The sequence below is a fragment of the Patagioenas fasciata genome, chromosome 7, assembly GCF_037038585.1.
Source record: "Patagioenas fasciata isolate bPatFas1 chromosome 7, bPatFas1.hap1, whole genome shotgun sequence".
NCBI lineage: Eukaryota > Metazoa > Chordata > Aves > Columbiformes > Columbidae > Patagioenas > Patagioenas fasciata.
Genome location: NC_092526.1, coordinates 22,842,314 through 22,867,266, shown reverse-complemented (window position 1 = coordinate 22,867,266; position 24,953 = coordinate 22,842,314). Strand labels below are relative to the sequence as shown.

Below are 24,953 nucleotides of genomic sequence, written 5' to 3'. Positions count from 1 at the left end.
AGGCTTGCCACATGCAAATCCTTTCTGTTGATCCTCTAACTGACATGAATCTGTAAGGCAATATTGCAGCACTCACCACTGTTTAGCCACAGCAGTGGGAAATTTTTGATTAACAGCTAGTAAATGAATGTGGTTTTTAATCCTGTTTTCTAGGTAGAAAACAAGAGCTGGGCTTATCAACAGAGCAGTACTAGGAACAATAGAAAATACAAGGGAGAAATGTGTTCCAGATTGCAATCTTTCATTCCTATGATAGATTTTCAAAGCAGTACTGGCATGAGCCAAAATCTCTCCCTGCTTTGCTTAAAAAGCAATAAGGTAAGTAAGCAGTTGCATAGCACACCTCTTTCACAGTTCTATATTTGTTAAAACATATGGTTAATCAGAAAAAAAGCAGCAGCTTTTTCATTCCCTTTTTCACCTGTTAAACCACCATGTTGCTTATATGAACTCCCTTCAAATACTTTATTTAATAGAACAGTGTATTTGGAGGCAACTAATTGGTAAAATGTTCTTCTGGAAAGGACCGAAACGTGCCCCTTGCTGGTGTTTGAAGTGCATTTGCCAGCTGACTGGAGCTAGAGGTGACAACTAACCCGCAGACCTCGGGGACATGCTTAGCAAGCCAGAACAGTAGGCAGGCTCACCTTCTTGTATTCCGCTGAGTGCTGTGCCCTGCTGTTTGCATAAGGGGAATGGCTTTTATTATTCTATTCTCTCCCCACTACTGTGCACCAGGGCAGCACAAAGCAAGATGTAGAGCTTGGATATAGCATTTGTTTGCCAGCAATTGGTGTAGTTAGGGCTGCAATGAGACTTCCCTCTTAAGCTGCCCTTCTCCCATGCTCGTAATATTCTTTAAAATAAAAAAATCTTTCATCTGAAATTTTTCATGCTTGTTATCAGCTGAAATATGATATTTTTTCTCTTTTTTTTTTAGGAGCCTAATAAAATTCATTCATTCACATTTGAATTATGCAAGGAAGGGGGTGTGGGGAGAAAGGTCTCTTTTTTTTTGCATATTCAGAAATCACAAAAAACCTGCATATTACAAGCTGAAACTTTCCAGGTGGCTAGTTTTGACTGAAGGATAGTTTTCATGCTAATTACAAAGAGAGAACGATTGAAAGAAAAATTTTAAATTACACATATTGTGATTAACTCATTTGTTTTTTAGGTGTGTCATACTACAGTTCCATTGTGAGCCACTTAGAGCAAGTTTAAAGTAACAATTTCATCTAAGTCACGATGGACTACTATAATTACATAACATCAGTGTTTTGTACTGCAATTTCACCAAGAATCTCCCTGCAGAAGCTGCAGAAGCTTTTTACTTATGCAAATGTGGAAGCTCACTGAGAAATCAGTGCAGAATCTTATGAGCCATTAGCTCTGGCCAGCAAGCTGGCCCACGGAAGGTGGAAACGGCGCGTGGTGGCGGCTCCCGTCTCGGTGCCCTGGGCCCCTCTGCGCGCCAGGCTGCTGCACAAAACAACTCGGAGCTTTTGCACTTTGTTCCAACTTACAGCATCAGGGGCACAAAAACACTAAAGCTTTGGTATTGTCTTTTTCCTGCGATATTGCTGTGTACTCGTGGGCCCAACAGGCTGCACATGACCCGATGAGCACCCTGGGTACCAAAGGACAGCTTCAGTGGAGGGAACCTGGGCAGCAGAAGCAAGGAGTGTTAGGAAAATCTCCCCTAACCCATGGGAAAAAGGTGCTGTGATGTAACCTCTGTATTCTCATAAAACACCTGGGAATAAAATACAAGCACATAAATAAAGCAATATAATTTTAAACATCTGAAAGCATAACTGGCAAAGGTTCCCATAGTCCTTGCTGACCTTGCTCCACATGGAGCAAAGGTGAGTTCACAAATTCCGAACTAAGTTCTCAGTAGCCTCTTGGAGGCAAAATAAGGACTGGTGGATTCAGCACAGGGATCCTCATCTGTTTTTTTTCACTGACTTTTTGGTAAAGTGAGGAGAAATGACATTAATATTTTTTTCCCACTTGTGCTGCTTATTCTTACAAAAAACAAAGTAAGTGAATGTGGAGACATACCAGCTTCCGTAACTAGGAATTTAAAACTTATCCTTTATTATTCCAGATCCCCATTCCAGAAACAGCAGGTCTTGATCCAGTAACTGCGGATGGATGATACAATTGCTAAATAGAAAAGTGATGGCAGTGCCTCACAATACCCTTGTCTTACACATATGGTCATCACTGGCATATACCGTTCAGCCCTCAGTGTCAGGGACAAAATGGATAAAAGTTAAACCTGGTTCAGATTTAAAAGTTATGTATTTGAGTCAAAAAATAAGAGATACTTGGCAGCTACAATTACTAGTGAGATTAAAAGCAGCTGCTGAGTTAGCAACGAAACATGGCAACTACTTTTTTATGAACTCCTTATGTTGCACAAGGTGTTTCTCAATGCTCTGGGAACCTTAACAACTCTGATAAAGCATTTTCCTACTTTAAAATCATCAAAGTGTAATGAATGCGACACAGTACACAGGCATTGCATTGCATCCCTTGTCTTTCACCAACCCTATACTGGTGCACGTGATACAGCACTTATACAGCTGGAGGCCCTATTTCGGTGGACAACATGGAAGAAATTATTGATGCTGGATTTGACCCGGTACTTGTAAGTTATTTATGTTCAAAGTATTTTTAGTAGTCTGTTGTTTTCTCTATCAGCTATCTCTCTGATTACATTCTGCAAGTATTCCAAGTATCCTACTCTGAAAGCTGTCTTCCTCCACCTGTATGATAGTTATGTTAACGCCCGAGGACTGCACGCTGACACTAGCTGGATTTTTGCTTGTCTATTTGACCCTTTCTCATCTTATTTACACCCTGGCACACACCACAGTTCAATTATTGCGATTTGAGCACTCCTTTCTATCTAGCTGAATAGTCCTCCCCAACACACCACCATCTGATGTGTAATCACCCAGGAGACATAATCATTCACTTAGAATAAAAATAATTCTCCTACCGTTTGCTCCTCGCCTCCATTCTGCCCTTTTTTTTTGTCTGATTTATTGCACTATATCCCTTATGGAAATATTTTGACATCCATCCCCTCTGTTCAGGTCTTGTACCCACCCTTTGAGGGAGCGCTTTGAACAGAGGAAGGCCAGGATGAGTGGATATCTCATAGTCATTCACCCTTTTATTTCAGTGTCATTTCCCCCACCTCCTCATTATGTTCCTGAGCCCTTCCCCTCCTTCTAGTTCAGCTGTACCTACTGCCCCCCTGCAACTACCAGGCATCCTCCCTTCCCTCCCCTGCCCCTCAGTAAATGACAAAATATTTCCTCACAGCCTCTGCTGCTCAGGGTTGTGTCTGAGTCCACGGGGATCCTGAGCCCTGGGCTATTACGTTACCTGCCTGCTCTAAGCACTCTCAATCACTTGACCCAAGAAGGTTGTCACTGGGCAGCACTTACCCACAGCGCAGGCTGGAGACAAAGTGCTGTTAATGCGCTGAATTCCTTCGGCTCCGATCTTTACTGCTTAGTTAGGCTGCAAGAAAGCATTTACTGAGCCAGAGCACTGAAATTAGTGCTCTTTAAGCTTAGTCAAAATTACTGTGAAATTCCTTAATTAAAAAGTTCAAGCCGAGAAGCAAAATGCTTTCAAATTCAGCCATCACAGTGCCCTGCTCACTACTGTGCCTTCTACCTCTTCCTTTCTGCTACCTTTATTTTCCCATGTTACCCGCTGCCTCTTGGTTTTGCTTGTCCCGAGTGTCCCTCCTGACTGCCACCCTCACCACACCAACAGGCAGAGAGCGCTTCGTGCCGGGTGTCGCTCTGGCCATGTGCACCAGCCCAGGGTGGACGGGCAGCTTGAAATTCTTGCTCCCCCGAGAGCATTTAATTCAAGGAGGATTTTCATAGTGTGTTGAGGCTCAGACAGCGGCTGCTATTTGGTAAATGTTGGTTGCAGTTCTAAGGCTGAAGTCATGCTGAGGCTTAGCTCTTTTTGTAGCAATAAGCTGTGACCTGGAACAATGAACTCTGCATGTTTTTACCCAATGTGCAGAGGAGCAGAAACGGGACTGTGCTCACACTTACTGCCAAGCTGCTGTTCCTGCACTTGGGGATGTAGGTTTCACCAGATTTTTCATTGGTTCTCCACAGAAATCTTCTAAATCTGTTCTCTAAAGTGGGACTTTTAGACCTAAAGAACTTGAATCAGCTTTGTTGTTACTTGGGATCTGCAAGGTCAGTTATTGGAAAGCCAGCTGAGGACATTTCATGAGTGTCTGTGTTATGCTCGCATCTGTCACAGGCCCCCTCAAACACGCTGGAGACCTCACAGCTGAGCAACTCCTTATAGTGCTCACTTGTTAAAAATTGTATCATCACTATTTCTATTATTAACTGGAGGCCAGGACTGCTATTTGCATCTGTTGGACCATTTACCCAAGAGAGCGAGCAGAACACGAGCACCAGCAGCAGAGGGAGGCTCAGTGAGCAGGATGCAGCGCTCGGACGCTCATTTCTAGCTTGGACCTGCCCGCTGGCCATGAGCTTCTCCACCTGACAGCTGGGGATACTGAAAAGTTAATAAAAGCATTTTTCCAATTCTGCAACTGCTTTGCAGGACTTATGATACTCCTTTCTGCTATGGAGACACACACCACTATGTGTCTTGTGCAAGCAGTTACTGAGCATGCAAACTGGAAATGGATATTAAAAATCATAGTATTATTAAATGGGGAATCATATATAATTTAATTAAGAGTTCAATATAACCTTAATACCCTATTTCCCCTGTCTTATATTAATTTTTGCTCCAAAACTTATTACTTTTTTACATGTATAGCTGCCTGGACAGGATTTAAACCAATTTTTTTTAATGAACTGTAAGTAGGCCTTGTTTTCTGAGTAAGGCTGATATGTCGAGCATCCTCTAAAATCCTGAAAATTCATGCTGGGGCTTATTTTTGGGGTAGGTCTTATTTTTGGGGAAACAAGTTAGTAAGCAAATGTTGTCAGGGGATATCAGTTGTTCTTGCCTATCTTCTCCATCATCAAAGTGCTTTAAAAACATTCTCATTTACACACAGTATGTCTCTCTGAAATGGGAAAACAAGGCTTTGTTCTGACGGAAAATGAAGTAGAGTTCAAAAGATTGTCAAGTATCAGCAAGTCAGTAAACTTAACATATATTCTACCAATAAATTCATTAAGGAAATCTCTCACAAGAGATGTGTTTTTGCAGTTAAGTTGCAGGAATTTAATGGGCACAGAGTTGAAAACTCTGACCCGCTGACCGACTCTTCTGGGTTCAGGCTTGCCCTGCAGTCTGTGTAAAGGATGTAGCAAATGTTCTTGGAGTTTCATGTAGTTATCACACCTGAGCTGTCCTGACGACTGAAAGTAAGATCTTGCCAAATAAACAAGTTAATGATGAGCCAGGCATTAATTGCACGTGTTTTCCTTGTCATGGTATTATCATCACATAGTCTTTAGACAACCTCAGACTTTACAAAAAAATCAGTGTTGGCATTGCCGTTATAAAATTTCTTATTTTAAAAATCTAAAGATTGCAAAGAAACCATTTCAGAGACCGAACAGTAGAATATTTAGAAGAAGGAAGCAAATATTTTGTTAAAATAATTTTGGGAAAACTAAAAGCCTTCAAGGATTTTGAAAAACGCCATGTGGAGCTTAAAGGAACTTTTACCAAATTCCACAATAGCTGCATTTGAACAGTAAGCTATGGGAACCACAAAATCCCAGTCAAGGAGATCCCCCTTACTTTAGAACTCTATACATTTTAGACCTATTTTTCAATATCACCGTGCTTTGTGCTGTCATTTACATGGGTGAAGACTGGCAGCAATCCCACTGCTCACTTTGAGCTGAACAACCGCACAAGCTGCAGAGACACAGAAAATCACCCCTTGATTTCTGAAGAGTGAAATTGCATCTGCAAACCATGTCAAGTTCCACTTGGCATGAGCTCTGGTGTGTCTACTGCATTTCTGCCCCTGGTTATTCTTTCTTAAACCTTCTATTATTTCAAGAAATACATACTTGCATTCTAGCTGTTAATGAAAGAAGGAGAAATCCTGAAATGCTTAGTCACTTTCACATCTTGATTTTTTTTCTTATGCCATAAAGGAGTCACAGAATCTTTTAGATAATGTACTTAAAAAGAGAAGAGGGAGGAGAAGGCGGAGGAAGATTATATGAGACGGATTTATATTGCTTTTACCACTGAATTGTTTTCAGTATAGTGTCACGCTCTTCGTGTGGGGGATTCCGCATGTCATGACTCTACAGATGTTCTTGCACACTACATGCATCTGCACTATTTGTCATGGACAAATTTAATAGCAAGATGCTTACTACTTGTTCCCTCTATTCTTAGTCCACAAAAAAAAAAAAAAAAAACACACTAGGGCAAAAAGAAAAAACAACAACAAATAAAATAAAATAAAACAACCCACACCACTTCCTGATAGCTTGCTTGCTTCCTTTCTTTATACAGTGTTTTAAAACATTTTAAAAATATTTTGGAAACACCACCTTTTATACTAAATTCTGTGACACTTGCAATTACAGGTCCATTACCTTCACTAGAATAATTTGTCAATAGTGTTCTTTCTAACATTTATAATGCTAATTAAATATTATGTTGGTGCAAAAGTAATTGCCGTTTCGGACCGTGAATTTTAAATCATTATAACTAGGCTCAAACACATCTTTATTAATCAAAATAGGAACCATTGTAAACAACAAATTTTGCCAATGAGAAATAAGTTTGCTTATTCCTGTAGTGTAAAAATCCGTGGTTTGGGATTTGATGATCTCTTGGAAAGCATTTTTTGCATCCTTCTGGTTGTGGAAGCATTTTCCAAGCAAAAAGTTGTCAAGATGCTTGAAGAAGTGGTAGTCGGTTGGCGAGAGTTCAGGTGAATATGGCAGATGAGGCAAAACTTCGTAGCCTTATTCACTCAATTTCTGAAGTGTCAGTTGTGCAACGTGTGGTGGGGTGTTGTCGTGGAGAAGAATCGGGCCCTTTCTGTTGCCCAGTGCCGGCTGCAGGCATTATGGATTTTGGTGCATCTCATCACTTTCCTGAGCGGACCTCTCAGATGTAACGGTTTCACCAGGATCCAGAAGACTGTAGTGAATAAGACCAGTAGCAGAGCACCAAATAGTGATGGTGACCTTTTTTGGTGTGAGTTTGGTTTTGGGACATGCTTTCAAGGTTCTTCTCAGTCAAACCACTGAGCTGGTCATTGCCGGTTGTAAAATAAAATCCACTTTTCATCACACATCACAATCTGATTAAGAAATGGTTCGTTGTTGTTCCATAGAATAAGAGACGATGACACTTCAAAACAACAATTTATTTGATTTTTGATCAGTTCCGGAGACACCCACTTATTGAGCTTTTTCACCTTTCCAGTCTGCTTCAAATGCCAAATGACCGTAGAATGGTCAACATTGAGTCCTTTGGCAACCTCTCATGTAGCTGTAAGAGGATCAGCTTCAATGGTTGCTCTCAACTGGTCATTGTCAACTTCTGATGGCCATCACTACACTCTTCATCTTCAAGGCTCTCATCTCCTTTGGAAAACTTCTTGACCCGCTGCACTGTATGTTTGTCAGCAGGTCCTGCGCCAAATGAGTTGTTGATGTTGTGAGTTGTCTCTGCTGCTTTATAACCCATTTTGAACTTGAATAATAAAATCGCTCGAGTTTGCTTTTTATTTAACATTATAGGCTAAAATAAATATGAAATAAAGAGCAAGTAATAAGTCAGTAGCAAAAAACAAAAGCAAAAACAAAAACAAACAACAAACACATGAAGTGGGAAAACTGCATTAAATGGATGTATAACATACATACCCACATTTATTTTAAAATGTATTCCAATGTCAAAAGTGCGAATTTTAACTATGCAAAAACTGCAATTATTTTTGCATCAACATAGTAACATTAAAGTATGCACATGCTTGCAAGTATGGGTAAAACTTCGAGTGTTTATAAAACATAGAAGCAAAGATGGAGCAACAAGGTATAACTTTTTTGCCATAGATATATTTTTAAAATAATATATATTCATTTAATTAAGAATTAATTTAAATCATATATACTATAATATAGTAAGATAGTTAAAATAAATGCAACATTTCTATACTATTGTATTGGAGGTATTTTGAAACCTCTTGAATTTAGCACATGGTGGAAACACTGCATATATGTAAGATACGTAGTCATGTATCAAGGTGATCGAAAAGTACTTTTTTTACACCAAAAACCTGATCAGGCAGTTTTGGAAATGTATTAGAAACTGTTTCTGATATTAAAGATGTGCATCTGTGAACACAGACTATCAAAGAAAACAGAATATTGCAGTGAGTCTTTTCAGAAGAATGCCAGTAAATAGGGTTGAAATATGCTGTAGCTGTGTGAAGATATTAGTTTCCAGGCTTCAGATGATTGCTTAGCTCAACAGTTAACCAGATGTGACTATGACGTTTCTCCTTCTGTTTCTAATCAATCATCTCTGAGCATGTATCTGGGATCTGGTTGTGTTTGTGTACAGACCCAGATCCAGAAATTGTTGTGAATTACGTCGTGTAAAATCTGCTTGGTGTATGTGTGTGTGTGTGCGCACATGTGTGGCAAGGTGGGGAGGATGTAATTTGGATTCAAGCATGTAATCTTAACTATGCTGTACCCTTATAGGTTACCCTATGGTCTCCTACAGCTACAGGAATTTTTAACTTAGCTCTACAACCTATAGTTCTAATTTTAATAATCACAGTATTTCTGCTGATTGTGCAAATTATATCAGCAATGAAAATCAAATACTTTTTGTTAGCTGGTCTCCTGATGGCAATGAAGAAATACAGGTCAATAAGACCTATATACATTATCCTGATTCAAGAGAAGAAAGGAGAGTGTGAATGCTTCCAAGATCTGCTGCTCAGTCATGATTCTACAGCCAGAGGAGGGCTTGCAAATTCTTGCTGAACTCTGCAATTCACAGATTATCCAAAGAGACTTTATAGCCCAGTAAATGTGATTTTTTTTTTTCCATTAGTGAAAGGCAACAAGGTTTGTATTGACATGACAGTGTAGGGTCTCAGCAGTTCCCTGGGTTTGTCTGGGCCTAAGTAGATTTAAACTTGTCTCAGCTGTGACAGCAATTGTCCAGCTGTGAGGTACTCTTGCCTAGATTTGTTTTAGTTTATTTTATAGTAATAATAAACGGTTATTCATTGTGGATTTAATTGCCTATAGCTCTAGTCATGGGAAAGAGTGCAGACAAATATGACACAAATTTATCATTGAATCACAGTAAGCTGGTAGTGTTAAGAAAACATATAAAACTAAATCCAAGTAGACACCCGACTGAGGAGAATGAGATCCCCCACCCATCAATACCCCACTCCTCCTGGTGATGACTCACTGCAATACTCCCCCGCTCCTTTTGAGAAATACTGAAGTGTCAATCTTAAGACCCAAAGGAGCACTGGAGGAATAAGCACAACACTAGAAAATAGGGAAATTTGCATGTAATATTTTTAATTCTATTTTTAGTGAAGCCTTCCTGTATTCATGAAGTAATTTTGACCATTAGACTGTTTAAAACATTAATTGGACTAACAGTAATTTCTTAGAACCATAAATATTGTGCTATTTGCCAATAAGACAACTTTGAGCATAATACTACATCTTAACATCGCCAATATCTTTAAGGCCTGGAAGCTGAAATAAACACCATAAAGATCACTGAAGCTCGCAAGCACTTTTGGCCAGTTGCAGTCAATGCTGCTGTGCTCTATTTTCTCATGGACAAGCTGAATAAAATCAATCCAGTGAATTAGCTCTCACTCAAGGTTACCACTTAGGAAGAGGTCAGTGTGTTTGTGTGCTGCTGTTTTAATCTAGTCTACCACTGGCTTACACCTTTCTTTCCCTCCTGTCACAGGCTTTTACTGTTGCACTTCACAGTGCAGTGCAGCAAGCAAAGCCTTCTGACAACGTGAGGCTGAGTGTAAAGAGCCCGACCACCTGCGCTACATCCTCAACGACCATTTATATTGGTCTGTTTGAAAAGGAAAAGCTTTCACAGCCCAGCAAGCTGCCCCGATCCAGCATGAACCCAGCACAAGCACTCGGCACACCTGTACGTGTGGCCACGCAGCTCGCAGAGCAGTCCTTTGCCTCAGGAATTTCAAGCCTCGCTGGCGTGCTCTCCTGCTTCACCACACTAGGAGGGAATGTGGGCAGATTCATGTGCTTCTGCTTGAGTCTTCTTGCTGTAGCTTGAGCTGTCAGGGATGCAAACTGGCTCTGCTGGGCCTCTGGAAACCTCCTCCTTGGGCAACACATGTCAGTCTGAACTGCTGCCTACAAACTGAGTTCACTCTCAGCCAGTCCAGGCTGATTTCTAGTTAAGGACAGCAGTGTGATTTCACTGCTATTGCTGTGGCTGGGGCACCTCTGCAGGGACAGCCCATTTTCTCACTTTCCATTATCCATCCTCATCTCCAACACTGGGAACCACATCTACTTTCAAAGTAGCTCTTCATGTCCCAAGTGCTGCTGCCACATGTACATATTCCTCCTAGAACGAGCTGAATGGAAAGAGCATTGTATAATGATCTCTGATTTAGCTTAAAGTGCCAAATTTTCCTTCACTGCATTTTGTCTGTGAGAAGTATGCTGAGTCTTGTGCAGCTGTGTTCTTGCTCTTATTTGGCACAGATCACTTCTAAGTTTTGCACCCATACCAAGAGTTTCCTTCTTCCCTTTGAAAAAAGTGACAAATGGGTACAGAGCAGAGGAGCCCAAAGCCTGCAAAGACATGAGTCAGGACTAGGATGAAAATACTAACCTAATAAAAGAGGCTTCTTTGCCTTCCAGTGCATGTGCTGTGATCCAGAAAGTGAAATTCCAAATGGAGATGGGAAAGCGAGGACAAAGAAATTCAGATTCAGCTGTTTTCAGAGCCAAGAGTATCTTCTGCACCAAACCATAAATCAGCCAACCAGTGAACTCCTGCCCAGTCTCCTTGAGGTCATCTGGAAGTCACCTATAAGCATCTCACACGAGGACGTGCACAACAGGCTGACTCCAGCAAGATGCCAAGCACCTTCTGCTCTGGTTGAGGTTGGGATGCACAGAACACTTGCCACCACATGCGGCTGGACCCTGCCTTTTTTTGATACAGCTTCGACTGAGCTGTGTAAACAAAATACAGTCCTGACTTGGAAAAAAACACTATTTACTATCTAAAAACTAACTGGGGTTAAACCAATTGCCATTGTCAGGCATGCCAACCTTTAGAACAGATAATCGTGGATGTCTATAGGGAGTTCCCTTGGATCATTTGATCAAATTGTGCTCTTGGATGTACGCTTCAAAAATGTCATCCTGGTGTAGGAGGAAAAGAAAGAAAATAAGGCAACGAAATTAATGGAAATTTGGAGAAATGAAACGTTGTCTCGCATATTTTGACAATGTAGACATCAGTAGGTTTGCCAGACAGATCAGCTTCAGATTTCAGATACAGCTTAAGCAATATTTGACTTGTGCAAAACAAGCTAGTCTAAAGCACAAGCTACTTGCTAGCCATCTTCTTGGCTTTGCCCTCTTGAACCATTTTACAAGTTTATTTGCATTATAACAGCTCTGGTCATGCTTCTCCCAGCCCTTGGGAAGAGGGCTGACATCTGACACCATGGCCAATTCCTGGCCATAGAAGTGTTTTCAGTAACAAGGTAGGCAAGCAACAGCAGCAAAGGGGAAAAGATGAGAAGATGAATGAGAGACCACTCAAAAAATCAGGCATAGACTACAAGAAGAAAGAGCATTGAAAGGCCTGAAAGGCTGGGACAGAGAAATCCCACTGCACCTACTGTTTAGTCGCTACCTTGCTTTGCAAACAGGACATTGTACGTGTCTTTCCTTCACTGGCATCTGCTGCTGCACCCACTGCTTGCAACAATAATACATCAGGCATAACTGGGCACAACTGAGGCATCCGCATGGCCTTCATCAGTTGCAGCCAGTTATGAAGAAAACACATTCACATTATTTTCTTTTATCTTAAACTGGGTTTGCTGGACTGGAAGGTACTTGATGGTTTTGATGTTGCTGGGCTTTTTACTTATGAATGTGACAAATTTGACTGTGAAGTCTAAAAATCATCTTATAGATTCTTTTGAAGCAGGCTCAGACTTTAATACTGACTGTCTAGCCTCACACAACACACTGTGACTTGTTTTTGCATTATGATGATGATGTATTACAGCACCAAGTAGTAGAGGTTAGTGTACTAACTTCGGGTTGGAGAATCTGAACTTCCATCCTCTTGTCTGATTTTCCTAAATCTTTTTCTGACCCAAGAACCTAAATATCCTTAGTCTGGTCATGTTCCACACCTTGACCATATGGTCCTCTACCAGAGAACAGAATAATTCCAGGCAATTAAGGCACTTGCCCATATCCATTTCATCTACAGATCTTCACAGGTGCAAACAAAACACTGGATGGGGAAGACTGGCTAATGCTGATAGTGCTTTACATCACTTGATAATCTTTTTCCTGTGTTAGTTATTACTGAATGGAAATCAAATACACGCATGTTAGGGCCAGGAACAGATGGCACTTCTGTTCTGTGAGGAAGAAATAGGGGCAAAGGGGCAGCAAACTTGAACCTCCCCCCTTCCCTGTCTTACCAGGATTCATTGTGTTGCCCTCCTGTTACCGTTGGCTGTGACTCTTTCTTGTTATAAAGAGATGTCAGAAGTTAGAGAGAGACAGATGATAACCTTAAATCCTTCATTTTACCAGGATTCTAAAAAAAAATAAAAAATTTAAAAATAAAAGCCAGCTGAGGGAGTTGGAAAATGTCAGTGAAGCATTACACAAAGAACTTCATATATTTGTTGACCTTTCTTCTTTCTCCACCCTTCTCTTCTAAGATGGATTTAGTAGTAGTGGATGCTTAGTGCTATGAGTGCTTTCTTAAAAATAATTTAGATGCTATTGTCTGTCTGCCTCTTGAAAAACATAGCTGGTTCAATGAACCCCTGCTGAAACAGAAAGAAAAAAGAAAAAGGGTTTATTGAGATGCCTCCAAAAATGCACCAAAATTTCATTATTCTCCTTGTCATCTGAAACGTGTCTTGTTCTTGCCTTTACAGTCTTTTTTTTTTTTTTTTTAATTGTACTTTTGTATTCAGCATCTTTTCATTCTTATCCCCTATTTTACAAATGGCGTGTGTGGTATTAAGAGCTGAAGGCAGAGATGAGAGGAAAAATGTTTTGAACTGACTAATTTGCAAGCAAGAAATAAAGCTCTTGTAAGGTGGTCCCAGGGGTACCTTTGCCATGAACACTATTTGAAATGACATGTAATCTGGTACATTTCAAAGGCAAAACATTTCCTATTCTAAAGTATCTTCATGAGCCAGGGTTGCTTTACCTGCTTCCAGAGAATAATAAACTCCACTGGGGACAAGGATACTCCTTCCCTGCCCTCTCAAAATTCCTGTTCTTTTTCAAAGGGGAAATTGCAGCCAGCCGTTTATTTCTGTCCTGTCTCTTGCTGCTCTGATGGCTTATAACTCAGTGCTCGCTACTAAAACATAGCTGAATGCACTTCTGGATTAAATATCAAGTAACAGAACACAGCACATCCCTGTACAACATGATAAGTAATGGAGTTTTCTTTTTGTTCTTTTTTACAGCAGTGGAAAAATTAAATCTGGTTCTCACAGACTTCTAAAATTTTAAGCATTTTACCATATATCTTTGATCTGGTAATTTCTTAACAGAAACAGTTTCTCTTCTAGAGAAATCTGAATTCAACTGATCTTGGAATATTGTATTAAAACTCTTTCTGAGCACAATTCAGTTTTTCCAGCCTTGTTGACATACTAAAAGGCTTATACACAAAAGTCCACATTTAATTCGTGAAGACAGACATTTCAGAAAAGCCTTACATTGAGAATTTTGTCCATTCTTTTGTGAGGGTTTAGCTGGTGTTGCAAGGTGACACAATCATCCTCTGTGAACTGATTCGTGTACTATGATGAGTGTTTCTGTATGTGCATGATTTATAAGCTTATGCTACACACACAGTCTGTATTGCATGGTTTTAGAAGTTTTTAAAATGTTTTAAATGAGGAATCTGGCCACAAATGAAATCCAAGGCTTTTGTGAAAATAAACACTGATAAGTATTACAAATCTTTCCTGTTAATTTAACAGCTGTTCTGCCCTAAAGCTTTTAGTTACAAAAGAAAAAAAAAAAAAAAAAAATTGTTTTGTGAATTCTCTGAATTTACATTGACCACTGTTTCAACAGTTACTTGATTTTCTCGCTAACTGCGTGGAGAGAAATCAGGGTACAGTGTGTCTATAATAATGATCCTACAAACTGTTTGGGTTTTTTTTAATCAAAAACTTCAGTTACATTGATTTTCAAAATGCATTTTCTTGTGCTCAAATAAACCAGCTCTACGTAGTATTTTTTAAGTGTGGATAACACTTAATAAATTTTGTTACCTGAACAGTGATACCGAAGGCTCCTGGCAAGGACAAGCAGAAGTGATGGAGTTGGAATGTCCAAAAGATAGACATTTCTGAAGGAATGGAAAGCAAAAAGTTATCTCCTGAAGCTGATAATGATGTGCGACAGCAGACCAGCCAAGATGACTTGTGCTGTCAGTTTGCATTAGGAGCCTCAGTCCTTTGAAGGACAGATTTTGCATTGTGAGTGCCCCTAACGTGTGCTGTACTTGGATCTCTACCAAATAGAAGACATGATAAAATACTATGCCCCATAGATGGGTCTTAGACCTTAACTGTTGTTTTCCCCGAGGCTCTGTCAACTGTAATTCTTAATTTATGGGAACTTTGCCCGAATGTAACTTGGAACAAAATGTGCCCAGTGTTCACAAAAACTTTCAAAGAAGGTAGTGCTGTTCCTCAGTAGCATTCATCTCCTGGACTGGTCCCCTGATAAATTCTGAACCATTAGATTAGTCTGGAACTAGAGCCTTTTACTAACAATCATAAGAAAACATAGCACTTAAGCATTACATAAAAGAAATTTCTACCAAATTAGTTAGCAGTACCACTGGTCTTAGCTATTCTACATACCACAACCGGAGGAATAAATGAGGCCCCTCCATGACCGCTGAGGCTGTAACACGTTAACGCACAGACGGCATTACATCTGGAACACACACTGTCTGATGGAAGTTATGGTGCTTGACTCAGCCAGCTGCCTGGGTGAATGCCGGCAGCTTTCTAAAATAACCAGTAGCCCTCTGTCCTTCTGCATGTTGCTGGCACTAGTCACCAGCTCTGCAGAGCTCCACTCGAGCAGCAGCTCTGACCCCACTGCCTACAAGTAACGAAAACGTGCTGACCCTCCTCTGGCCAAATGACCTCCTAAGGCCAGTGCAAGGACTTCTGTTTAGCCCCTTGTATTGCTCTGTGTAATGTTACCTTTAGTGAGACAACAATTTCTTATTTTTTCTTTAGATAGATTTGTAACACGCCCACTTATGTGCGCATTGAAATATTTATGTAGGCAATAGGTAGGGAATCCATTAGCAGGAATCAATGTTTCCACTCGTGTGTTGTTTTTCAGACCCAGCAGTATTTTGCTAATACAGAACACCTAGCCAGAAAGCAATACAATCTCCTACCTCAGCTGATTTATTGAAACTGTATTTTTGAGGGCTGTTTTTTTACTTCAGTGACTCATGCGATGTGGTGCCATTTAAACACTGTGTGTAGGACACATGCTTGTTTGAACACTTCATTATTTGGCTCCAAGTAGTACAATATATTTTTCTGTTTAGGGAACAAGTTTGAATTTACCATTGACTCGGGAGAACTTCACAATGTATCGTTGGGTCAAGGACAGGAAGCTGTAGCAGAAATAGCTATGGAAAAAGCATCAAAAGAAGGCCACTGGGTTATACTTCAAGTAAGTCAAAGCTCTTCATTACATCAGTGCTGCATTGCAGTGTTAGAAACTGAAGCTTTTCAAAATAACATGTGCCTAGATGAAAGAGTGCTAAATAGTGATTTAAAACTTCCTTTGTCTTCACTATAAGGGAAGCATGTAACTTCATCTGCGCGTGCAAGTGTCACTGAATATCACATAAAATATGAATTGCAACTATCTTATGTGTAGGGAGTCAACTAACATATTTTGCCAAGCACATCATATCTGATTTACTAATTTATTATCCATTAAAAATATCCTTTAGTAAATAAATGTGTAGCAAAAAGGATTGTTACGCTGTATAATCAGATGAATAGATACAAACAGGGAAGATTGCTGTCATTATGCAGTATATTGTGCTAAACAGATGCACACGATTTTTTTCAAATATTGTGCAATATCAAACTGCTTCCTTATGTTTGGGTTTTTCTTGTATCAATAAAATGTTTCATATTTCAAATCAATAGCTCACTGGGAGGCCTATTTTTTCCGCCCTTCTCCCCCCCTCCCTCCCCATCTCTGAATATTTATTTTGTAGCAAAGTGGCTCGACACATTAGAGAAATCACGGAAGAAACCAAGGGAGGGAAGTCAGCAGAGCGATCTGTTTTGAGTATGGGGAACTTGCCTCTTCTCCTAAAGAACATCTAATTTGGGGGGAAATTTGGGAAACCTCCTATTAAAATAACTGATAAGCCACTACCTGAAACGCTGCCTGATCACCACGCTGCACTGGATACATTTGACCAGGCAAGTAAAACACCACAGAAATAAAACTTTAAAAATGCCACTATTAAACTTCTCATTTTAAAGCCACTTGAAACAGAGAAGCCGCTAGAAGTCTTTACAGGATATGCATAATAAAGTAGAATGCATTTCATTTCTTAAAGAATTGTTCACATATCCCGGAGTGAGATAGTCACACACCTATCACCAAAAAAAAAAAAAATTCAAACAAGAAATCACTTATTTTCATATTAAAGCATTATGTACAGCTTCTGTTTAGAAAGACCCCAGTGTGCATGGGAACCAAAGAATGTGCGGTCACTATAAATAATTACTGTAGTACAGAATAGGAATTTATTTTGGTTTAGTCTTAGTCTGATTTTTCCTGAAATGCAAGACCGTGCTTTTTCGTATCTCTAGAATATCTTCTACATATTCTGAGTATGCCGTGCACTGGAATTAGGTCTTCGGCTGATGTTCACTATGCCGGTTTATATTGCTAAGGATTTGATCCAAAATACTTGGATTGTACACAGGAGGAAAGAATGCTCTGCTAGGTTATCATATTTTCCTCTGTCCTTTGTAATATTTGTTTTGGAAGGCTTTTAATATTTTTTTTAAATATTGTTACTGACTCTCAAAAGATACATACAAACATAGGTGTATAAAGGTAGTAATTATAAGCTATGATTAAAGATACGGTCAAAGAAATCGCGTATCTCTTTAGAACACATATCTGTACTAAAGAAAGAGCATCAACCTGAATGCTAAGAAACTCACCAACTAAAACCAATAAATTAAAATATATTGGGTTTCAACTGTCATTTAAACAGTACGTTCTAAAAATCCTTCTCAAAAAATTACGGATTCTTTTCTTCTTTTCCTCTTGTTTAGAATAATCTCTTCCATCACTAGGAAAGGAGAATTGCCCGCCGCCTGCTCAGCGGCGGGAGCATCGCCCCAAGTGCTGACAGGCGCACAAAGAAACCGCGGCTGCGGGCACGGCCGAAACACGGCTGTCACAACTTGTGTCGCCACGCGCCTGCTCCGCGCGCCAGCCCCGCGGGCCGGGCCGGGCCGGGCCGCACCTGCCGGGCGGCTGCGGGCGCCGCCACGGGCCGGGCCCCCTAGGCCGGCGGCCGGGCTCTGCCCTGGAGATCGGAACCTCCTGGCTGCCCCGCGGCAGCGCGCCTGCGGAGCGACCCCGCGGCCCCGCCGGGCTCCCGGAGCAGCGGCCCGTCCGTGTCCCTGTCCGTGTCCCTGTCCGTGTCCCCGCCGTGCCAGGCCGCGCGGCGGGGGGACCGGGGAGCGGGACGCGGCCGGAGCGGCGGCGGCGCGTTCCCGGAGCCAGAGCGCCCCCTGCCGGCAGCTGCCCCGCCACGGCGGAGGCGCGGGCGGGCGCCGCCCGGTGCGGGCAACGAGGAGCAGGGGTCGGGCCGGGTCGGGCCGGCCGGCAGCGCGGCCTTGGGCCGCACGGCTGGAGGTGACTCGGCCGCCGCTGCCGGCGGAGTGCCCGGAGCCGCGGGACTGCCCCCGGGGAGAGGGACACATGCGCCCGCCGATTTTGACCGTGGCCAGGGCTGCGGGGCTGGGGTGCCGGCCGAGCCCTTAGGGAGGTTTTTCCCCCATGCCCTGGTGTTAAGGCCGCAGATCGAGAGTGCGAGACTCCCCACGCTGGGTCGCGTCCGCAGCACCAGCGCTGCCGAACACCTGGGTGCCTGCGCAGAACTTTGTGGGGGGACATAACTTGCCCCCATCCCAGAGCCCCCGGCCGAGGCTGCAGTGTGAGCCCTGGCTGCTACCAATACACATGAAGCTCCGGTGTGAGCCACGGCTGTTGCCAATGCACATGAAGCGCTGTTGGAGCCACGTCAGCAAAACCAAGGCACCTACTGCACTTTGTTCCATGGTGTCCGTTCGGAGGACAGGGGTGACACAAGCAGAAGCCAGTCCCGGAGAAGCGGCAGAGCTGCCAGGCTGGAGGCGACTCGGCTGCCTGCGACCACCTGCGTCCGCCTGCTGAGCCGGGTCTCGTGCCTGCAGAAAGTAAACACAGGTGTTAACTGGCACACTGTCTCGCTCATTCAAGTGGCCGCGAGTACACCGCTCTCTTCGAGGAATTATACCTTAAATAGATTTAGCTGTTTAATAAATCAGCCCCTGATCCCCTACAGCAGTGACCTCTGATCCCTTATCAAAGTGAAGATTTCGCATAATCCTGTGCCAGCAAGGCTGCGGCCAAGCAGAGATATTGACAAAGTGTCCGCGGGCGACAAAACTATTTTGGTAAGAGGGAGGCAAAGAAGCCCTCTCCCTTCCATCTCTGTGGGGCAGTTTGTGATTATTGCTGCCTGCAGCAGCAGCTGCAGCGGAGGGAGCCTCCCTGAACGCAGCCTTTTGTGGGATGGAGACGGATGGCAGGTAACAGGCAGCACCTATGCTTCCCAGCCCACACCATGTGCGGCCGAGGGGTGGCTCACAGCCCCCATCCTCACCTGAGAACACATTTACCATCTCACCTACTCCCGCTTGCCCCCAGCCCTGCGCAGGGAAGGGGTAGGAAGCTCCCAGTGCCACACGTGAGGGCTTCGTACCCACCCTGTCCCTGGGAAAGAGGCACGTCGAAGAGCAAGGCAGGAGCGAAACAGGCCCTGTACTTACACAGCAACAAACTGTGGGTCCCATCCTCCTCCTCGGGCGCCGGTGCCCCCGCCAGCAGCAGCCCACTTTTCGGCAAGCCCCCACCATCCGCCGCCGTGGCTGGCTGTCCCCAGCTGCCAGGAGCCCCCCGCTGCGGGGAGGAAGAAGCAGCATCTGAGGAGGGAAGGGGAACAAAAGGACGAGATCAGAAAAAGGAATAAAAGAAGGAAATGTAGTGAATAGTAAAAACAAGAAGAGGAATTTTCCCGGGGGGCGGGGGGATGAAGGGAAGTGCCATTTATGAGAGCTCTTTTCCCTACAATTTCTGCAGAAATTCTGACAATGCACGTGCTCATTTTCCCTTTCCCATCCCACACAAACCTGTTGTTATTTTACTTTCATTATTTCACTTTGTTGCATCAGAAATGCTGAATCATAAAACGGGGGTTAGTGAAAATGGTGTTTATCTTACAGGAATGAGCCCTGCATTATTTTAAAGATCCCTGCACTACTGCTGTTATTATTATTATCATCATCATCATCGTCGTGCATCTTGGCAGGTTGAAAGGTATCTCAGAACAGTAAGAATTCATCAGTAATTTAGCATCCCACAGCAATACTTTAAAAGCATCAAAAAACATTTTGAATTTTTAGTCAGTACAAGGGTAAATAAATGGATGTACTCCCACATGTCCGTTGTTTTTAAACTTGTGATGATCCTAAAATATTTGTCTAACAGCTTTGAGTAGCAACAAAATTTCAGCTCATATCTAAACATGCACGTGATATTGAATTAAACCATTTGTCATTCCTTTCCATAAAGGATTCAATTTGGCTCTCAGCAAACCATTTGAAATAGAAATTATGATGATGGTACCACAGCTCCATTTTATTTTATGGTAGTCTATTGATTGTCAAATAGACAATACACGTATTTTTGTAATAGTCTAAAAGAAGATATTCTGCCTTTTTATTTTACAGTCCTCATGCTATTACTCGCTTTCATTTCTATGAAGGATGGCATTTTTCAGAGATGCTACCATAAATTGCTTCATTTAATAAATTGCTACATAGAATAATAATGTTACACCAGAGAGCAGCACTTTGTAATTTGGAAGAAATAACATTTTTTTTAAAAATATTTCTGTCTCTTTATTTTTAAATTAAAATTATCTCTCTGCTGTTTTCTAACTGAAGAATAATCTGATTATTGGAAAATTCTTTTTTTTTTCTTGCAAGCATCGGAACTTGAGTGTGACATAAAGAGGCCAATTAAAATCAGGAACAAATTAGATTAATTTCCACGGATATAAAAGCGTTACAAAAGTCTTGTTCTTAACAATGACTCCATAACAGAACAATTTCATTTATGCCTAAGCAGGTTCTGTCTAGCGAGGATTGTCACCAGTGTCTTGGTGACCGGGTTTTTATTATTTCTTTGACAGTTTGATAGAAAGTCAGCACTTGCTGAAGGTTGCCATAAAAACATGGATGAAATGCTACCTCCCAAAAGCTCTGTCTGTTACGGCCTGCACCCCAATGTTGAGATTGCCTTTGTAATAATAACTGCAGACAACGTGCTCCATATGCTATTAGAGCTGCAATTCAAATACTCACGCACTGGGGAAGGAACCTCCCAAGCTGTGGAAGACAAGGTCAGTCAAAACATGGAGCAGACTGCAAATTTGTCACAAGATGGTGTGGTGTCTCTGGTTTTAGGTTTATGATTTTGGTTTTCCTGTGGCCACATATTTCAATAGAATTAAATATTTTCATATCTGTTTTTTTACAGGGATTCAGTCTGAAATTTGTAATGAGGGATCCCTAGCCTACATCAGACATAAATATATGCATTGTTTGTACCGCATAGCAAAAAGATCTTTCTGGAGTGTTACAATATATTAATAGGGTTGGATCATTTAGAATCCTTTGTCAGGCTACAAAATGCCTTTATTTGTAAAGTACTAGGCAGAATTTGCTTTTCTACCTAGCAGCACAAAATGTTGCTGCACAGGTCTTCCACTCATTCATTTCACAGAATAAATCCTCTATATCCTTCATACTATGACATGAAGGTAGCAGAACTGCTTTCATTGCATCAGTTACAATACACGAAGTTTATAATTTCCTTTACATTATCGCAGAAGTGGGTGCACGAGACACTTGCCTCATGACAACATGGTATCTTTTGCATGTGAAAGCAGAACTAGATGACATACACAAAAAAGAACTTTCCTAAGTAAGATCAAATATTGTACCTCAACACCAGCAGAATGCTCCTCACATAAACTCAGTTATTTTCCAGAACATGAGAAACTGGATCTGCTGATATACAAGGTAAGACATTCTCTTCAAGAACTTTATTTAGGTCTGAAGATGTGTGCTTTCCTTTATTAATCTCAGGGGATGCATGGTTTTAAACACAGCGTCAGTGTAGATGCCTGTAACAGGCTGTCGTGAGTGATACTTGTGGAGCTTTTTTCTGATTTCATCGATTGAAGAATTGTGCTTTCATGAGCTGCTTGCTCCAAACATGTAACTCAACTCTATATATCAAATGATTTGTTTTAATTGGTGTGAAAAAATACTATCATGGAACTGCTCAAGAGATTGAAATCCTCTCTCTCTCCAGATACTACGAAGTAAAATGCAAGTCCTCTGATTACAATCTGACTCCCATTTCAGTGCAGATCCAGAGGTAAGATAGGGACATTCTTCTCTTCTGCCGTCACAGGAATTTTGCTCCTCCATTATAACTGCCAACAGATGTGGTTGCTAATTATGTCTTGTTCACCTGTGTTTTAGGCAGTCCACAGGAGAGAAGGGAGGCAGCTGTTTGATACCTCAGAGACTTTCTGATGCTGAAAACAAATTCTGCTTCATATAGATCCCCACTGGATAGGGCACATGGTTCAGATCCTGTTAAACGATCAACATGTTAAAAGACATAGGTATGTGGCATTTGACCATCATTAGGAGATGGCCACTAACATCAAGTAAAGGTACGGTAACAGTAACAGTCCTGATCTCCCTGTGCATCTAGCAAGGGCAGTGAAGCAAGGTAAAAAGGATATGAGTAACTCATCACACATCTTTGGCATTTTTTTGTAATAATACATCTCTTGATGCCAACAAAGTGCTGAATAGCAACATACAATGTTCTTCACCACGCAGGGTCGAATTTTCTTAACATCTAGCAATCTCAAACAGCAATGGACCTGCTGCACTAAAAGCTAATATATGTTAAAATCATGGAACTGGGCAACCAAGTAGCTTCTTAGGCATCACTAGCAATTTCCACAGACAATCATGGTACATGCATGCACAGCTGTAGGTAATGCATGCACTCCAAAACTAGGCACTGAAAACCTAATTCATAGGGCTAGTTTTTTAAAGGGACCTCCTTTTTCACCACCTAGAATTACCTTCCTTTCGATCTTTAATTCAGAGCAACAAAACATGGGCACTCAAATAGCCATTAGTGCAAGCAAGCCAGCAGAATGGTAGCTTGATTGCATGTACAATTTTCTGTGGGATATTTGAAAGCAAGTTAGTAATTTGGCCCTTTATCATTTTCTCCCCATACATACACGTAGGTGGGTACTTCTATGCATATCTATACGAATTACTATATCATATAATTACTTAATGCAATTAGAGTGAATTTAAGAAATACAGAAAACCCAGAACCTACACTCTTGTTTTTCTGACCATTTCCCCTTTTAAAAAAATAAATGACTCACCCCAGTTGCAAGAGCCAAGATATTCTTTACACTTGACAATTTAGCTACCTTATGTGTTTTTACTGGAGAAAAAAAAGCCCTCTATCATTTATCATGTCATCTTATCACAGTCTCTTTGTGAGACGCAAATAGCACACTAATGTTTTCTTTTGTTAGGGTGAGTTGGCAATCTCCTCAGAGATGGAGCAACTACAGACAGCCCTTTTTTTGATAATCTTCCTGACACTTGGATGAGACCAGCTTATCCATCAACATACAGTTGCTCAGTGGTAAGTCTCATGCCAACAGTCAATCAGTATGGATGGCGCTTCTTGTCCATCATAAAAAATAGAATAGAAACTAAAGAAATTTTTTGGCAACTATCTTACCTTCTTGTGTGACTCAGAATAGCTTTTTATCATAAACTGATATTACCAGTGCTATGAAAAGCAGAAAGAGCCTTGCATTTACCTTGCCAATTACTGCACACTTTGAAAGATTTCTCTAAAATTTGCATTCCCACTTCTTCCTTGCTTTTTTCTCCATCTGTGTGTGCTGATCGAATAGGTTTGGCAAGTGCTGTAGCATAGTATCTCCTACTCAGAAGACTAAGCTTGTTTCTCATGTCTTTTGGGATCAAAATTTGTAACAATAGAAGGGTACTGCTCTGAGCTCAATGGCGAAATGGTCACCAAGAGGAGCAGCAAGTAACAAAACAGCTTGCATTAAGAACTTAGAGAAAAGTTTCACAGCAAGCAGTGGGGCTATTGTGTTTCTGTTCATCTTAATTGAGCTCATTTTAAGATACACCCATCTACCTACTCTCCATGGCTGTCTTGGAATACAAAGAGTGAAACTGAGAACAGAAAGTGAAAAGCCATCCAATGCTGGCAAATTACTTATTTGCTGACGCATATTCAACTGTCCTTGGGAACCCTTGAGTAAGGCGAAGAGCCACCAGTTGATGGAACTAACCAGGACTGCAGAGCTGACCAAAGGACAGAAAAGCTCTGCCTAGCACAAGGACAGGTAGTGCTAGCAGGCAAAGCAAGCGCACACTTCTGAGACCAGTTCAGACTTCTGAGAGATCAAGTGAGGAAGAAGAAATTTTGTTCAACAGAAGAGACATTGAGAGAAGCACCAGAGGTACATTGTGGTGAAGATCAGAGCTTTATGGAATGAAATGCTCTTTTAGTTTCCCTTGGTGGAAAACTAAAGCAACATAGAGATACTGTGATGTGTGTGATAAATATATGTCCTGAAGGCAGAAAGCGTTGCCTAGGGGATACACTGCAGTAATGCTAAATTACAAGCTGTTTTCCTGAAGGACAACACAGCTGCTTTCTTTAAAAAAAATGTATGGGGGTGTCAAGCTGGACCTTAAATTCATGTTTGGAGAAAAGAGGGTAAAAGTCCTCGCTGATTATATAAAAGCTGTCTTGCAGAACTAGTACGATTTGAGGTGACAGATTATCTTTTGCCATCAGGTGCAAAATGCAGTGAGTCACTAGGGAACAAAAAACATTGCCAGGAGATGCTGTGCTATGCAGCTGGGCTCCAAGACAGGCTCCCTGCTGGAACAGAGCCTGTGTGAGGAGGGACGGGGAGCAGGTGAGAGGGGGGTCTGTCATGAGCACCAGAGAGGTGACACGTGGATGTGACTAGGGGACTGGCCAGTTCTGCTTGGCCAACGGTCCCTCGGGTCTGTGGAAATGAAAAACAACCAACAGAGACTGAAAACAGAACCTGAATCGCCATCACATCTAAAAAGCCCGTAGTAATTGTTGTCAGTAGCGTGAGCCATGAGCTTCCTGCAGAGAAGGACGTCCTCCCTATAG

General features: G+C 41.7%; 1 protein-coding gene across 4 annotated transcripts; it reads right to left on the bottom strand.

Annotated features, from left to right (window-relative positions):
* Positions 1 to 6,724: 6,724 nt before the first annotated feature.
* On the bottom strand, positions 6,725 to 24,176 carry LOC139828431 (uncharacterized). Of its 4 annotated transcripts, XR_011740002.1 has the most exons (8): positions 22,188 to 24,176; positions 19,415 to 19,567; positions 18,647 to 18,790; positions 15,899 to 15,963; positions 14,573 to 14,649; positions 12,740 to 12,858; positions 10,181 to 11,432; positions 6,725 to 7,767 (listed from the first exon to the last, which is right to left on the bottom strand). XR_011740002.1 is itself a non-coding variant. In XM_071811099.1 (7 exons), the coding sequence occupies exons 1-5, from the start codon at positions 19,747 to 19,749 to the stop codon at positions 12,811 to 12,813; spliced, it is 669 nt and encodes a 222-aa protein (XP_071667200.1). In that variant the 5' UTR covers positions 19,750 to 21,974; the 3' UTR covers positions 6,725 to 7,767; positions 10,181 to 11,432; positions 12,740 to 12,810. The 4 variants fall into 4 exon arrangements, 3 of the variants coding, with proteins under 3 accessions (XP_071667200.1, XP_071667201.1, XP_071667202.1); XM_071811099.1 differs by lacking the exon at positions 22,188 to 24,176 and having other exon boundaries at positions 19,415 to 21,974; XM_071811100.1 differs by lacking the exon at positions 22,188 to 24,176 and having other exon boundaries at positions 10,894 to 11,432; positions 19,415 to 21,974.
* Between the last annotated feature and the right edge of the window lie 777 nt (positions 24,177 to 24,953).

Bases quoted from the DNA above. Each gene is read 5' to 3' on its own strand.
- LOC139828431 (XM_071811099.1), bottom strand. From the start codon at position 19,749: ATGAGCACGTGCATTGTCAGAATTTCTGCAGAAATTGTAGGGAAAAGA. The intron at 14,650-15,898 runs GTAAATTCAAAC...CCATTCCTTCAG, and splicing joins GAAGTTCTCCCGAGTCAATG to AAATGTCTATCTTTTGGACA. The intron at 12,859-14,572 runs GTAACAAAATTT...ATTTTTTTTTAG, and splicing joins CCTTCGGTATCACTGTTCAG to AATCCTGGTAAAATGAAGGA.